General features: G+C 38.6%; 1 protein-coding gene across 1 annotated transcript in view; it reads left to right on the plus strand.

The window, feature by feature from the left end:
- The window catches only part of Hdac2 (histone deacetylase 2), a 36,850-nt gene extending 27,160 nt beyond the window's left edge, over positions 1 to 9,690 (plus strand). The window contains exons 9-14 of the mRNA XM_008832664.2: positions 3,013 to 3,153; positions 3,644 to 3,752; positions 5,234 to 5,364; positions 5,611 to 5,766; positions 8,390 to 8,447; positions 9,362 to 9,690. Of these exons, the coding sequence (XP_008830886.1) occupies positions 3,013 to 3,153; positions 3,644 to 3,752; positions 5,234 to 5,364; positions 5,611 to 5,766; positions 8,390 to 8,447; positions 9,362 to 9,392 (626 nt within the window). The 3' untranslated portion in view covers positions 9,393 to 9,690. The remainder of the gene's footprint in view (positions 1 to 3,012; positions 3,154 to 3,643; positions 3,753 to 5,233; positions 5,365 to 5,610; positions 5,767 to 8,389; positions 8,448 to 9,361) is intronic.
- Positions 9,691 to 13,712: the final 4,022 nt, after the last annotated feature.

Consider the following 13,712-nt stretch of genomic DNA (forward strand, 5'->3'; position numbering starts at 1 on the left):
ATACTTTTGCTCATATTTATCCGTGAATAGTTTTATAGTTTGTTGCCATCCCAGCTGATAGCATGTATTCTTTGTCATCTAATTAAATTATTTCCTGTTGTGGAAGATGAGAATTTAGCTTGCCTTGCTTTTTTTTTTATATATATACATGTACCTATCCCATATCCTTAATTTTATATAGAAAAATTTTTGTACTGGTATTCATTATAGCAGTAGCTGCAGCATTTTTTAGCTTACCAGTCTTCCTGATCTGCATTAACTCATTTTTAAATTTTTATTTTGTCTTCTGATCTCTTCCTGTTTGGAGTAAGTGTCTGTCATAGATCTAGTGAGACAGAGCTCTCTGCTTCTGTTGTGTGACACTCCCCCAGTTTACTATGCCCTCCATCATCCTAGTTTTTCCTCATGCTTTGGTTGAGCACATTCTTCCATAGCTTTAGGAGAAAAGGTGTGTGGGAGATGAGTGGTGCTGTGCTAAATTGTGAAATCCTGATGCAGCATCAGAATCACCATGTGAATAGTCTAGATCAAGAGAAAATCGCCATTGTGGAACAGACTTCTTGGATATACAAATAAATCTAAAATCTTAGTAAGTAAAGTTTATGTATGGATCAGAAATGACTTACCGTGCACTTTGCATGTTGCTTAGTTTTTTTCCCATTTGAACTTCAAGGTAGCAAGTTGACATTCTGATTTGAATTATTTTATAAAATGTAAAGAATTATTTCAAATAGAACTTTTTCCATAACTATTGCTGGCCTAAATAGAAGTAAGTTACTATAGATGTTAGTAGCTACTTATGATTACATCTATGCTGGCCAGCCATGGAATTATGGTATAGACCAGTCTGCTTTGTATTAAATTGTTCCACACAAAATTAGATGCCCATTTTTTGGTAGGTCAGTATTCAGATAGGAGCAGTTTCATATCATTGAGCCTAAAGCGTTGATAAACATGTATTGTTTCACAGCAAAATGAGTTTCCTAGGGTGATTAATCTGATGTATTCTTTTTGTTTTTGTGGTGCTGGGGACCTAACCCAGGGCTTTGTACACGTCAGGTAAACACCAGTAAACTGTTATCCCAGTTTTCTCTAATATATACTGTCAAGTTTTTCCTCCTTAACTGTTGGAAATTTTTAAATGGTTTGTATTTTAAAGCAGTAGCTTTCACAATAAACTGCATTTTATTCTGAAGTCCCTATTGTATTTCAACTGATAGCATCCCATTTATACATAGCACATAAAATGTTTGCCATTCCATGTTTAAACTTTCTAAGTTTCTCTGCTGCTGGCTTCCACTCGGATCTCTCAGGCCCGCTGTAGTCACTAACTCCTGTCTAGCTCCTCCCAGGTCCTGTTCTTCCTTCTATGCTCTTTTCCATGTTTCCCCTCTATAGAGTCCCTTTGCAGTCATTTTTGCCTGACTTTGGGGTAAAGGAAAAGGGAATGTGGTGTTTTGTTTTGTTTTGTTTTGTTTTTCCAGCTCTCTTGTTAATTTTTTGGTTTGCTTTGGTCTGGTTTTTGACACAGGGTAGTCCCAGCCGTCCTGGAACTCACAGTGTAAACCAGGCTGGCTTCAGTCTCACAGAGAGTCTCACCACACCCCTTGAGTTAACTTTTTTGTACATCTGTTTTGTCCTTTAAAATAATCAAGGGGTTTTTTGTCTAAAAAAAACTCTTGATTTTGTAGTAGCCAAAATAAAAATGGGATCGTGAATCATATAAAAATATTCGGGTTACATTTGACGAAGAAAACAGATAATTAAATACTACAAATTAACTGTCTTTTTAGATAATGGGGTTTTTTAGGTTTTTTGTTTTTGTTTTTTTTGTATTTTGTTTTTTCCCCCTTTGTGCAATGGTTTTTCCAAGTACTGTTAAACATGCTTGAATTTCTGTTCAAATTAGTAGATTTTCTTTCTTTACCCACTGAAGTATGGGCCTGAATGATAATACTCCCAGAAGTTACTGGTAATTTATAAATGTTTATTTAAGAAGCTGGGCGTGGTGGTGCATGCCTTTAAACCCAGCACTCAGGAGGCAGAGGCAAGTGGATCTCTGTGAGATTGGGGTTAGCCTGGTCTGCATATTGAGTGCCAGGCCAGTTGTGGATACAGAGAGACCCTGTCTCAAAAAATAATAAATAAATAAATAAATAAATAAATAAATGTATGCTTATCAAACCATATGTGCCATTGATTCATAGGAAATATTCTTATAATCTTAGGTAAATTAAGAAAATTATCTATTTAGTCCCAGCACTTGAGAGGCGGAGACAGGCAGATGTCTGTAAGTTCAAGGCCAGCCTGGTCTACATAGTGAGTTCTAACCAGCTGTGGCTACACAGAGACCCTGTCTCTAAAAGACCAAAAAGAAAAAAAAAAAGATTATCTATAATGCCAGCACCAAAATATAATCTATGGTCAAGCTTTGTGTTACAGCTTTTTGTAGTTAATATACACTTATCCATACGAAGAAAGAGAAACAAAAATCAATTAATTTGTGTTTCATTATTGTGATTTTTCTCTTTATGTAACATAATGTGAATGTTTCTATGTTAATAAGATGTATATGTTCATCTTTTAACTTCATATAGTTACTTCTTGGGTTAGAGAGAATTTTTTCCCCTTTTGCGGGGATGGTGGAGACAAATAGAAAACCTCTATTAGTTGAGTAAAATTTTGTGTTTATATCTTTTTTTAATATTTTGTTATTTTTAATTTATGTTTATGCATGTATTGCCTGCGTGTAGGTAAGTGCACCCATGTCGTGCAGTGCCTGCAGAAGACAGAAGAGGCTGTCGGATCCCCTGGAACTGGAGTTAAAGACAGTTGTTAGCTGCCACATGGGTGCTGGGATTCGAACCCAGGTCTTCTGCAAGAACAACCAGTGTTCTTAACAACTGAGCCAACTCTCCAGCCCCGTGTTTATATCTTTTTTAATTTTATTTTGCAAATTGGTACAAAATGTATATTTTGTTGTGTGTTTTGTTCCTTTGCTCTTTGTCTCAGGTCATGCTAAATGTGTGGAAGTTGTAAAAACTTTTAACTTGCCATTACTGATGCTTGGCGGAGGTGGCTACACAATCCGTAATGTTGCTCGGTGTTGGACGTATGAGACTGCAGTTGCTCTTGATTGTGAGATTCCCAATGGTGAGTGTTCACGCTGTAGTTTCTTTTTGTTTATTTTATGTGTATGACTGTATTGCCTGCATGTGTGTAAGTGCACTTGTGTCATGCAGTGTCTGTGGAGTTGGAAGAGGGCATTAGAGTCCCCTGGCACTGGAGTTACAGAAGGTTGTTAGCCACCATGTGGGTGCTGAAAATTGAACCCGGGTCCTTTGCAAGAGCAACCAGTGCTCTTAACCGCTGAGCCATCTCTTCTAGCCCCTACTATAGTTTCTACCTGCCAACATGTAGAATCAGATGAATGGCTGAGTCTGCAGCCATACCACCCTGGCTGGTCTGACCTAATCTGATGAATGAATGGTTAGATTTCAAATTTATGAGAGCATTCTTTATGTGTTCACTTTTAATATTTTCTTTGGAAATATTTCTCTATTTGGATCTGGATCTGGGTTATAATTATGAGTTTGTATGGGAGTTGAGCTTTTTTTAACTCCTTTTTTATTATTCTTAATAGAATTGCCATATAATGATTACTTTGAGTATTTTGGACCAGACTTCAAACTGCATATTAGTCCTTCAAACATGACAAACCAGAACACTCCAGAATATATGGAAAAGATAAAGTAAGAAATCATTTTATGTTAATGAAGCTTTAGGGGGTTACAGAAAGTCAAAAAGAGGAGCTTATTTTAGCTTTGTACAGTGTGTATTTCCTTTGTCTTTTTGAAAAGGATTTGAAATCTTTTTTTTTTTTTATTTTTATGTGTATGAGTGTATTGCCTCCATGTATGTGAGTGCACCCGTGTCATGCAATACCACAGAGGTCAGAGGTCGTAGGCGCCATGTGGGTGCTGGGAATCGAACCCAGGTCCTCTGCAAGAGCAGTCAGTGCTCTTAACTGCTGAGCCATCTCCAGCCCCGGATTTGAAATCTTAATATTGATTTCGCTATCAGGTTAAAGCAAAAGCATGACTTTTATAAATCAAAAAATTTTTTATTGTTTATGTGTATGATGAGTATTTTGCTTGCATGTATGTAAGTGCACCACGTTCATTCAGTACCTGGGAGATCAGAAGAGGGTTTTGGACCCCTTACAACTGGAATTGAACAGTTGTTAGCCACCATGTGGGTGCTGGGTACTGAACCCAGGTCCTCTGCAAGAGCAGCCAGTGCTCTTAACCACTGAGCCGTCTCTTCAGTCCCAAAACACCAATTTTCTACATCCCTCATAGATACATAGTTGTGCTATCACTTAAAAAACAATAATGAAGCACCCTCTGTTTTGTAGCTGGTGGATGACACTAACACAACAAGGAAAGTGGTGCAGTATGTTGTAAAGCCAGGTAAGAGCTGTTGGGTTTGAATTTGATGTTAACACTGTTGACAAGCAGAGCATCTAGTATTTTCTGTACTCTGTACTACATGGCATATAAAAACAAGACAATTCACCTCTCTTAAATGGCTTTCCATCCACTCTGAGTTTCCCTCTACAGTATTTTGCTTGCATGTATGTAAGTGCACCACGTTCATTCAGTACCTGGGAGATCAGAAGAGGGTTTTGGACACCTTACAACTGGAATTGAACAGTTGTTAGCCACCATGTGGGTGCTGGGTACTGAACCCAGGTCCTCTGCAAGAGCAGCCAGTGCTCTTAACCATTGTACCATCTCTGTAGCCCTTGAAATTTTTTTGTTTTGTTTTGTTTTTGTTTTTTTTGCTAAGGCACTATAAATTTTAGCTTTTCTTGCTTTACGTTGAAGTGATTTATTTGCATTAAAGCTTTGTTTCTATAAAGTGCAGAAATATTGTAGTGTACTGGCATGGATTTGTGTCTTCTACCATAGACTAGCTGTATGACATTGCACAAGTACATTTGACTTAGTGCTTGTTTTTTCATCATTAAAATGAGGGGTTAAATGGTACTTATCCTGTGAGTTATGAGGATTAAATTAGTAAATTGTCAAGAATCAATGCCTAATTGTTATTTAGTTCATTGGTTAGTTCATTGGTTAATACAAAATGAAATTTTTGCTTAATATTTCCACTTGCATGTAAGAGGAACTTCATAGAAAATGAATTTTATCTAATAAATTGTGTCATTTAGACAGCGTTTATTTGAAAATCTGCGTATGTTGCCACATGCACCTGGTGTCCAAATGCAAGCTATTCCAGAAGACGCTGTTCATGAAGACAGTGGAGATGAGGATGGAGAAGACCCAGACAAGAGAATTTCTAGTAAGATAATGCCCTGAGAGGTCTCAAGCCTTAATGGTATCACCAATTTCATTTTGTGTGACTTTGCAAACAACATAATTAAAAGTTTCTGGAAATTGGCTACTTAATGTATATGTGCAAAGCATTCCATTTGTTCAAAGTAGTAGGAGTTGAAATGTGGTAACTGGTTAGAATCTGTGTGGGTGTGTAATGACTGCAAAACCAATGTCTGTTTTTGTCAGTTTATTAAAATCTTTTACGTAACAGTTCGAGCGTCAGACAAACGGATAGCTTGTGACGAAGAATTCTCAGATTCCGAGGATGAAGGGGAAGGAGGTCGTAGAAATGTGGCTGATCATAAGAAAGGAGCAAAGAAAGCAAGGATTGAAGAAGACAAGAAGGAGACAGAGGACAAGAAAACAGGTGGGTTGGTTTTTGGTAAAGGTTTCATTGTGCGTCTTCACGAGCTGCACTGCCGTTTTGAGGAGATCCGGAGTCAGCTGTGTGTCAGCAGGGTCTGTTTAGGGGACTTCCCTGTGTAAGGGATGCTTAGCTCTTCACTGTTGAAAGCTTCAGGCTGCTTTGAAAGCTGTAAAATGCTTGTTAACTCATATTTGCTTTTGTAATGCAGGAAACTTTATTTCCTTCTCTTAATAACATGGACTGTGGTAGAATATTGGGTAAGAAAAAGTACAGAGAAGTTAAAACCCATTTGTCCTCTATGGGCAGAACTGAATCTTATTTCTTGGGATTTTTTGAAGAGTATTTTTGTAGCTCAGGGTAGGCTTGAACTCATAGCAATCCTTCTGTCTTATCCTCCCATATGCTGGGATTTATAAGCATGTGCTAATATACCTGGCTCAAAACTGAAACTCTATAATACTTTTTAACTGCTTAAAGTTGATTTAATGAAAATGAAGAAAAAGTTGAGTTATCCTTAGAACAGTTGCATTGCTTTAAAAGTGAGGCTGGGCCAGGTGTGGTGGTGCACACCTTTAACCCCAGCACTTGGGAGGCGGAGGCAGGCGGATCTCTGAGATGACGCCAACCTGGTCTACATTGTGAGTTCCAGGCCAGCTGGATCTATAGGGAGACCCTGTTTGTCTCAAGCAAACAAACAAAATAAATAAATAAAAATATAAAAGTATTCTTCAGGAACTGAAGAAAACAGGAAAGATAAGAAGGGGTTGGGAGCTGGACTACAGACTACTTTCTGATGCCTTAATATGTTTCAGAATGCTTCATTTAACATGTCTTCTTATAACAGCTTTTGGAGGTTTACATGTCTCGTTGCTATGTTGAACTGTGCAGGGGTAGGGAATGTAGCCTTGTAAATATCTGTTCCTCATACTAGTAGTGATAATGAATACAAGGTTTAGTTGACCTCCTAATTGTTTTGGTTTTTGAGGCAGAGCCTTGCTATGTAGGCCTGACCAGCCTGGTTACTTACTATGCTGGCCTTGAACGCAAGGCAATCTTCCTGCCTCCGACTCTGGATGCAGGGGTCACAGACATGTACTATCGTACCCAGCTCTGTCTCTTTTCATTTTTAAATCCTTATTATTCTGTATTTTCTTCCTTCCAAATAGGAAAGTGCTCTGGTAATTATCTTCCATTGCTATGTTAGACAAAATTATTGCTATTTTAGACAAAAGACAAGGAAACAGTATAAGCCAAAACCTAGAGTGAAGACTATTCCTTTCTCTTCAACACCTTCACTCCCTTTCGGCATTTTGAGTAAGAGTTTGCATAGCTAAAAGTAACCAGAAACTAGGATGGAATAAAATTTGTATTGTCAACACATATTTGTATGGTAGGTGTCTCAGTCTTCTGCCACGCTTGTAATACCCGAGGATGCTGGTGTTCCTGTGCTCTTGTCAGTAGGTCATCATCTCATAGCTCTGTTGTCCTTAAAATATTCAGCACATTTAAGACAATTTGCTTTTAGAATAGTTATGGTATTAGTTATATTAAAATGGAAAACTTTGTATTTAGTGATGGTTAAAAGTAAAAGCCTAAGCAATAAGATTTAGTTTTTGTGGCCAGCAAGGTGGCTTAGAGGTTAAAGGTGCTTGCCACCAAGATATGTGACCTAAATTCTGTTTGAGGGATCCTCATGTTGGAGGGAAAGAACCAGCGTCTGCAGGTTGCCTTTTGACCACCATGTGTGTGTCATCGCATGTATGCCTGTTCTAGTATGGTTTCTGTTGGCTGTGATAAAATACTGACCAAAAGCAACTTGGGGAAGGAAAGGGTTTATTTCACCTTACAGTGTACAGTCTATCATGTAGGGAAGCCAAAGCAGGAACCTAGAGTCAGGAATTGAAGCACAGACCAAGGAGGAACGCTTTCTGCTGGCTTGTTCCATTGGCCTGTGCTTAGCCTGCTTAATACAAGCCAGGACCACCTGCTAAGGGGTGGTAACACCCACATCAACCATCAATTAAGAATATGACTCACAGACTTGGCATTGACCAGTCTGGTGGAGGTGATGCTTCAGTTGAGGGTCCCAGTTATATCAAGTTGACAGCTGTAACAATGGATTTAGCTTTGCTTGTCTCTGGATCATGTTGTCTGACTCTACCTTTCTTACAGAACAGCCACGTTCATCTTTAGTTTCTCCTTCCATCTTACCAAGTACCTCCTTGCTTCAAAGTCCTCTTAAGATTTTTCTCTATGGAAGAAACCTCCCAACCCCCTGAAAGTCTGTTCATCTTTGGGATACTATGTCAATGTCACTTCCTTGTTGTAAGCTCTTCTGAGCGCCTGTCCTACACTCTGTCCTCTGAACTGTTTTGACAGCACCTGTCCTACCTGTAATGCTGTGATGCTTCTGAACCAGAAGGGCAAAGGGCAGGGCCACATGTTGACAGTGTGGACCTGCATCACTGAGCACAAAACCTAACAGCAGTGATTAGTGACTGAATTCATGAATAGTAAGACTGCATATGACAACTTTTTTATATTTTAAAAGTAAAGTATAATTTAAGTATATACATTGTATATTTCAAAATAAGTTTTAATCTTTTCTCTGCTACATTTTCAGATGTTAAGGAAGAAGATAAATCCAAGGACAATAGCGGTGAAAAAACAGATACCAAAGGGTAAATTGATGCTCCTTGTTTAGTAATGTTTTTGTACTATGAAATAATGAATGTGTTTGAGAGGAGCTCTGTCTACCTGAAAAGTTCAGGGCTAAACCTAACACCATACATGAGAGATTTCTGTCTGTGGCACTAGATGTAGTAGTGTATGAGAGACTGCTTGCTGTTGACCTTTGTATATGCATTCATGGTTTTCATGGTGCTTGAATTTCTGTACATAGTTTTTATAGTTTGGGGAAACAGGGTAGTTTAAGAAACATTGGATTAAGGTAACACACTGTAAGTGAAAACCTACTGGAGGATGTTGTCAGAAAGTGTGTGGCTGGGTATCGTGGGTCATGGTCTCAGCATACTCAGGAGTCAGAGGCAGAGGGATTGCTGTGAATTCAAATCTAGACTGAGGTACTGGGGGCTGGAAAGATGACTTAGTGGTTAAGAGCACTGCCTGCTCTTACAAAGGACTGGGGTTCAGTTCCCAGCACGCACATGGTGGCCAGCAGCCATCCATAACTGCAGTTCCAAGGGATCCAGCACCCTCTTTGGGCCTCTGCAGGTGTTGCATGCATGTGATGCAGTTAACACACACAGGCAAAAGACCCATACACATAAAATTTTAAAATAAGTAAATGAGACTGAGCTACATAGTGAGTTTCAAGCCATTCTGAGCTAGAGAGTGAGATTCTGTCTCAAAAGGAAGTTAGCATGTATGTTGGACCACACACGGTTTATGTGCTAGTTTTCAAAGGATAACTTGGAATTCTGTATAAAGCCGCCAGAAAGATGAAAGCATTCATTACTCAAAAAATAATCTGAGTTTCTTGGCATGAACCTACAAGACTCCATTAGTAGGATAGGTTAGTGCATTTAAACCAAGATTATGCTGTTTTAACATTTCATGTTGTGTCTTTCAACAGAGCCAAGTCAGAACAACTCAGCAACCCTTGAATTCAGCCCTTTTTCCAGCTTTAGGAAACCATTTTAAAAGTGAGAAAATACTGATACGAGCAATGTTTTCTGTTTGAAGACTTTCAGCTTTGTTTTATACTACTTTGGCATGGACTGTATTTATTTTCAAAATGGCTTTTTTTGTTTTTGTTTTTCTTGGCAAATTTTATTGTGAATTCTTCTAATTATGAAGCAAAATTTCTTTTTTCCACCATGCTTTATGTGATTGTATTTAAATTGATGTGTTATTATGTCAAAAACTGATCTATTAAAGAAGTACTTGGCCTTTCTGAGCTGATTTTTTCCATTTTTTGTAATTATCTTTATTAAAAAATTGTACTTGGATTGTCTTCTGCCTATTTATTATAATGTGAAAGCTTATTTCAGAGCATACTAAACATGATTATTTTCTGTAGAATTAGAATATACCAAAGGTGAAAGATAGCAGTAACAGCTTGAAAATAGTTTTTAAGGATACTTATTAACCGTAATAGTTATTTTTTTAATTACAGTAGAAATTCTGCCACTTTGCCATTTGTGACTTAGTCGGTATTGGTGAAGACTGGCATTTCATAATTTATTACTGAAATTCATAAGCTATGCAACGGAAACAAGAACTATCTTTGAACTGAACCAAAGACTAATTTCAGAATTGAAAAAGAAAAAAATCTGTATCAGGAAACACAGCTGTTAACTTCCGTGTTTAGTTGTCTATGTGGTTTGTTGTTTCTTCCCGGACGCCCACCGTGTACCAGATTGATGAAAGATTGTATGGCTGTGTTGGATCCGAATGCCTCTGTTAGCAATGCAAAATGAAATCTAGCAAAACCTGCATCTTCTACTGTAGCTAGACCACAGCCAGGTTTTCTGTCAAGGAAATAAATACTTAGATTATTTGTCATTCAACAGCTAATTATTGATTACTCATTTTAAAATTCTGGGACCAGTGCATCTGAATATAATGGTAAAAATGTGTTTAAGCTCATATTGTGATAGTAGAAATTAGACAAATGTGGCAGTTACTGCTGTGGAGATATGTAGAAGAAGAAAGAATTTTAGGAATGCGCCAAGATTGGGGAACTATTTCTATTTAATCAACTGAGATTGTTTTGAGATAAAAATGACAGAATGCTAGAAAACAATTTAATAACGGATATAATTTGTTACCCTGTTAACCCTTTCAGACATTCCCCAAAGCATTAAGGTTTGTTTTTTTTTTTTTTTTTCAGTCTTTTTGGATACACGATCTGTGCCACCGTGCCCAGCAACACTGAGATTTTTATAATGAATAGCCAGCCACTCACTGGAGTTTGACAGATGCTTTATTTTTGGTGTGCTTGCCCCAGTGTTTTAAAGACAAGGTTGCAGCCCTCTTTGTGCACTTTGTGGTTTACTTCCCACTCCAAAAGTCACCACTGCCCTGAGGTTTGCGGATTACCCATGTTCTTACCCCTTTAGTCTGTATATATTAATACTCCATAAACTTTTATGACATTAGGAGCTATGGAACTCTGGTCCCTTCAGTGCAGAAACAATACAGTGTTGTGGTAAGTTTGTGAAACACCTAAATGCATTACTTGAACACTTCAGTCTTGTGATCTGCCCTTTGACACATGTAAGCTTAATAATTCCTATTGTGTTCTGTTGTATGAAATATTGGAATTCTGTAGGAAGATACCACAGTGAATCTCGGGTGCGTTTAGGAGATTTTGTTCTCATAAAGACTGAAGAAATTTCAAGTCAGGTGGTTTGGGACAGCAAATGCACTGTTATCAGTAATGTGTGTTAGACAACAGCCACATCTTTTGGAAGAACAGATTCCATTTACAATAGCAATAACGATAATTTATGCAAATGTGTAAAACTGATTCCTTGTTTAGTGGAGGAGGTTCTAAAGACCTGTGTAGTGCCAAACTACGACAGCTTTGACAATAAAAACTGTATGTACATTAACAAAAAATACAAGCTATGTAAAAAAAATAAGGTGGGGGTAGGAGGCAGTATTGTGACTTGTTTCAGATAAAAGCTATTTTCTTTCTTTTTTTTTTTTTTTTTTTTTTTTTTGGTGTTTTTGAGACAGGTTCTCCCTATAGTGGGGGCTGGCCTGGCCTGGTGCTCACTATGTAGGGAAGGCTGGCCTTGAATTCACAGAGATCCACCTGCCTCTGCCTCCCAAGTGCTGGGACTAAAAATTAGCTTTTAAAAGCCAGGCCACCATGCCTGGCTTTTAAAAGCTAATTTTTAAAAGATTGAAGATTTAAAAAGAAGTTTGATGAGACTCATGGGTAAGTTAATAAATCTTTTGTACTGAATTTGACATCAAATTACAAATCTGATTCAAAATTTCATTTTGAGAACCAAACATTTTTAAATGTATTTCATACAGAACAGCTCAAACAATCTTAATCATATTTATTACCTCTCCCCCTCACTGGAGCCCATATACTCTGTTACCCCTATTAAGGCCCACTGGGTTGTCAGTGTCCCCAACCGTTCCCCAGTGCAAGTCCCTCCACTAACTCTAGTCAGCCTCTCTAGACTCCCTTGTTTTAGGAAGACCAGTTCATCCAGCAGCCATCATTTGCCAACATTCCTTCAGATAAGATTGGGGGTCTGCTGTTCATTGTCCCAGTTCTATGCTGGGTTGTCTGCCTGAGTTTGCATGGGACCTGTGTATGCTGGCACCTCCTCACATTTTATGTACAAGTAATTCAGAAGACTTAGTTGTGTAACATTAAAACAATCTCAATTTCCTTTTTTTATTTTTTATTTTATGTGTATATGTATTTCCTGTATGTAGGTAGGTGCACCCATGTCGTGTAATGCACGTAGAGGTCAGGAAAGGGCATCAGGTCCCCTGCAACTGGAGTCATGAATGACTGTTAGCCATCATGTGGGTGCTGGGAACCCAGTCCTCTGCAAGAGCAGTCAGTGCTCTTAACCAGTGAGCCATCTCTCCAGCCCCACAATCTCAGTTTTCTGTAGGGTCTAGTTAAATGATTTGTGTGAAAGGATGCTGTGCATTACAGCCATAATGGGTATGAAATAGTGGAAGATGATCAAGATCTTGTCAGTGAGAAAAAAAATAAAAAGGATATGTGATGTATGGAGAGATGGTTCAGTGGTTAAGAGCACTGGCTATTAAATGTCCTTGCAGAAAACCCAGGTTCTAATCCCAGTACCCACATGGCAGCTAACAACCACCTATAACTCCAGTTCCAGGGGATCCAATGCCCTCTTCTATCTGTGGGCATTGCACAGCCCAGATGCACTTATACACATGCAGGCATAACATACATGTAAAATAAAAATACCAAGATTTGATTATCCAGGTTCCATCCTCGGGGAATAAAGTATTGACTGCTTTCATGGGGGTTTGAATGCTGAACCATGTGAGTAGTAGAATTTTTATAAATCCAAGCAGATAATTCCAGGTCAAAGGGAGAGCAGTATTCTATACACTTCTTTTGGACCTGCTAGTCCACAGGTTAGATGTGCTGGCACGGTAGTGGCTTTGTTTCTTTCCATATGGCTAAAAATTCCACTGCCAAAGATAAGACTAAGGGTCATCTGGAAGAGTTGTGGAATGGGAAAAATAGCTGTATAGTTTCATCCTTAAGATTTAAATTTAAAAACCTAAGACCTGGGGGCTGGGGAGAGGACTCAGTGGTTAAGAGCACTGGCTGCTTTTGCAGAAGACCAGCCCGTGTTTGATTTCCAGCACCCAGATGGCAACTGACAGCTGTTCATAACTCCAGTTCCAGGGGATCCAGCATCCTCTTCTGACCTCTGTGGGCATTGTATGATACAGGTGTACTCACACACATGTAGGCAATACATTCATACACATAAAAAAGTAATAAAAGGTTAAGACCTGCCAGGTGTGGAGGACACCTTTGATCCCTGCGCTTCAGAGTCAGAGGCTGGTCGCTTAAGACATAATCTAGAAACCCTTTCATTTATGAAGATACTGTCTTGTCCTTGGTGCTTCTTAGTGTACCCTATTCTAAAACAGCATCGGTGTATACAGGGTAAGCCTGGAACTACACCTCTTAGCAAAGCTGCGATCATTCTGTCAAAAGCTGGCTCTTGAGCTGGAAAGATGGCTCTGGTTAAAAGCACTGGCTGATCTTGCAGAGGACTTGGGTTCAATTCCCAGCACCCACAGGACAGCTAACAACCGTCTGTAACTCCAGTTACAGGAGATCAGTACCCTCTTGCTTCTGTAGGCCTTGCACTTGCATGCAGGCAAAACACTCAGACAAATACACTTAAAATTTTTTTGAATTTTTTTAATTAAAAAGCTGGCTCTTTCAAAAA

The sequence above is a fragment of the Nannospalax galili genome, unplaced genomic scaffold (genome assembly GCF_000622305.1).
Source record: "Nannospalax galili isolate Female #2095 unplaced genomic scaffold, S.galili_v1.0 scaffold55, whole genome shotgun sequence".
Taxonomy (NCBI): Eukaryota; Metazoa; Chordata; class Mammalia; order Rodentia; family Spalacidae; genus Nannospalax; species Nannospalax galili.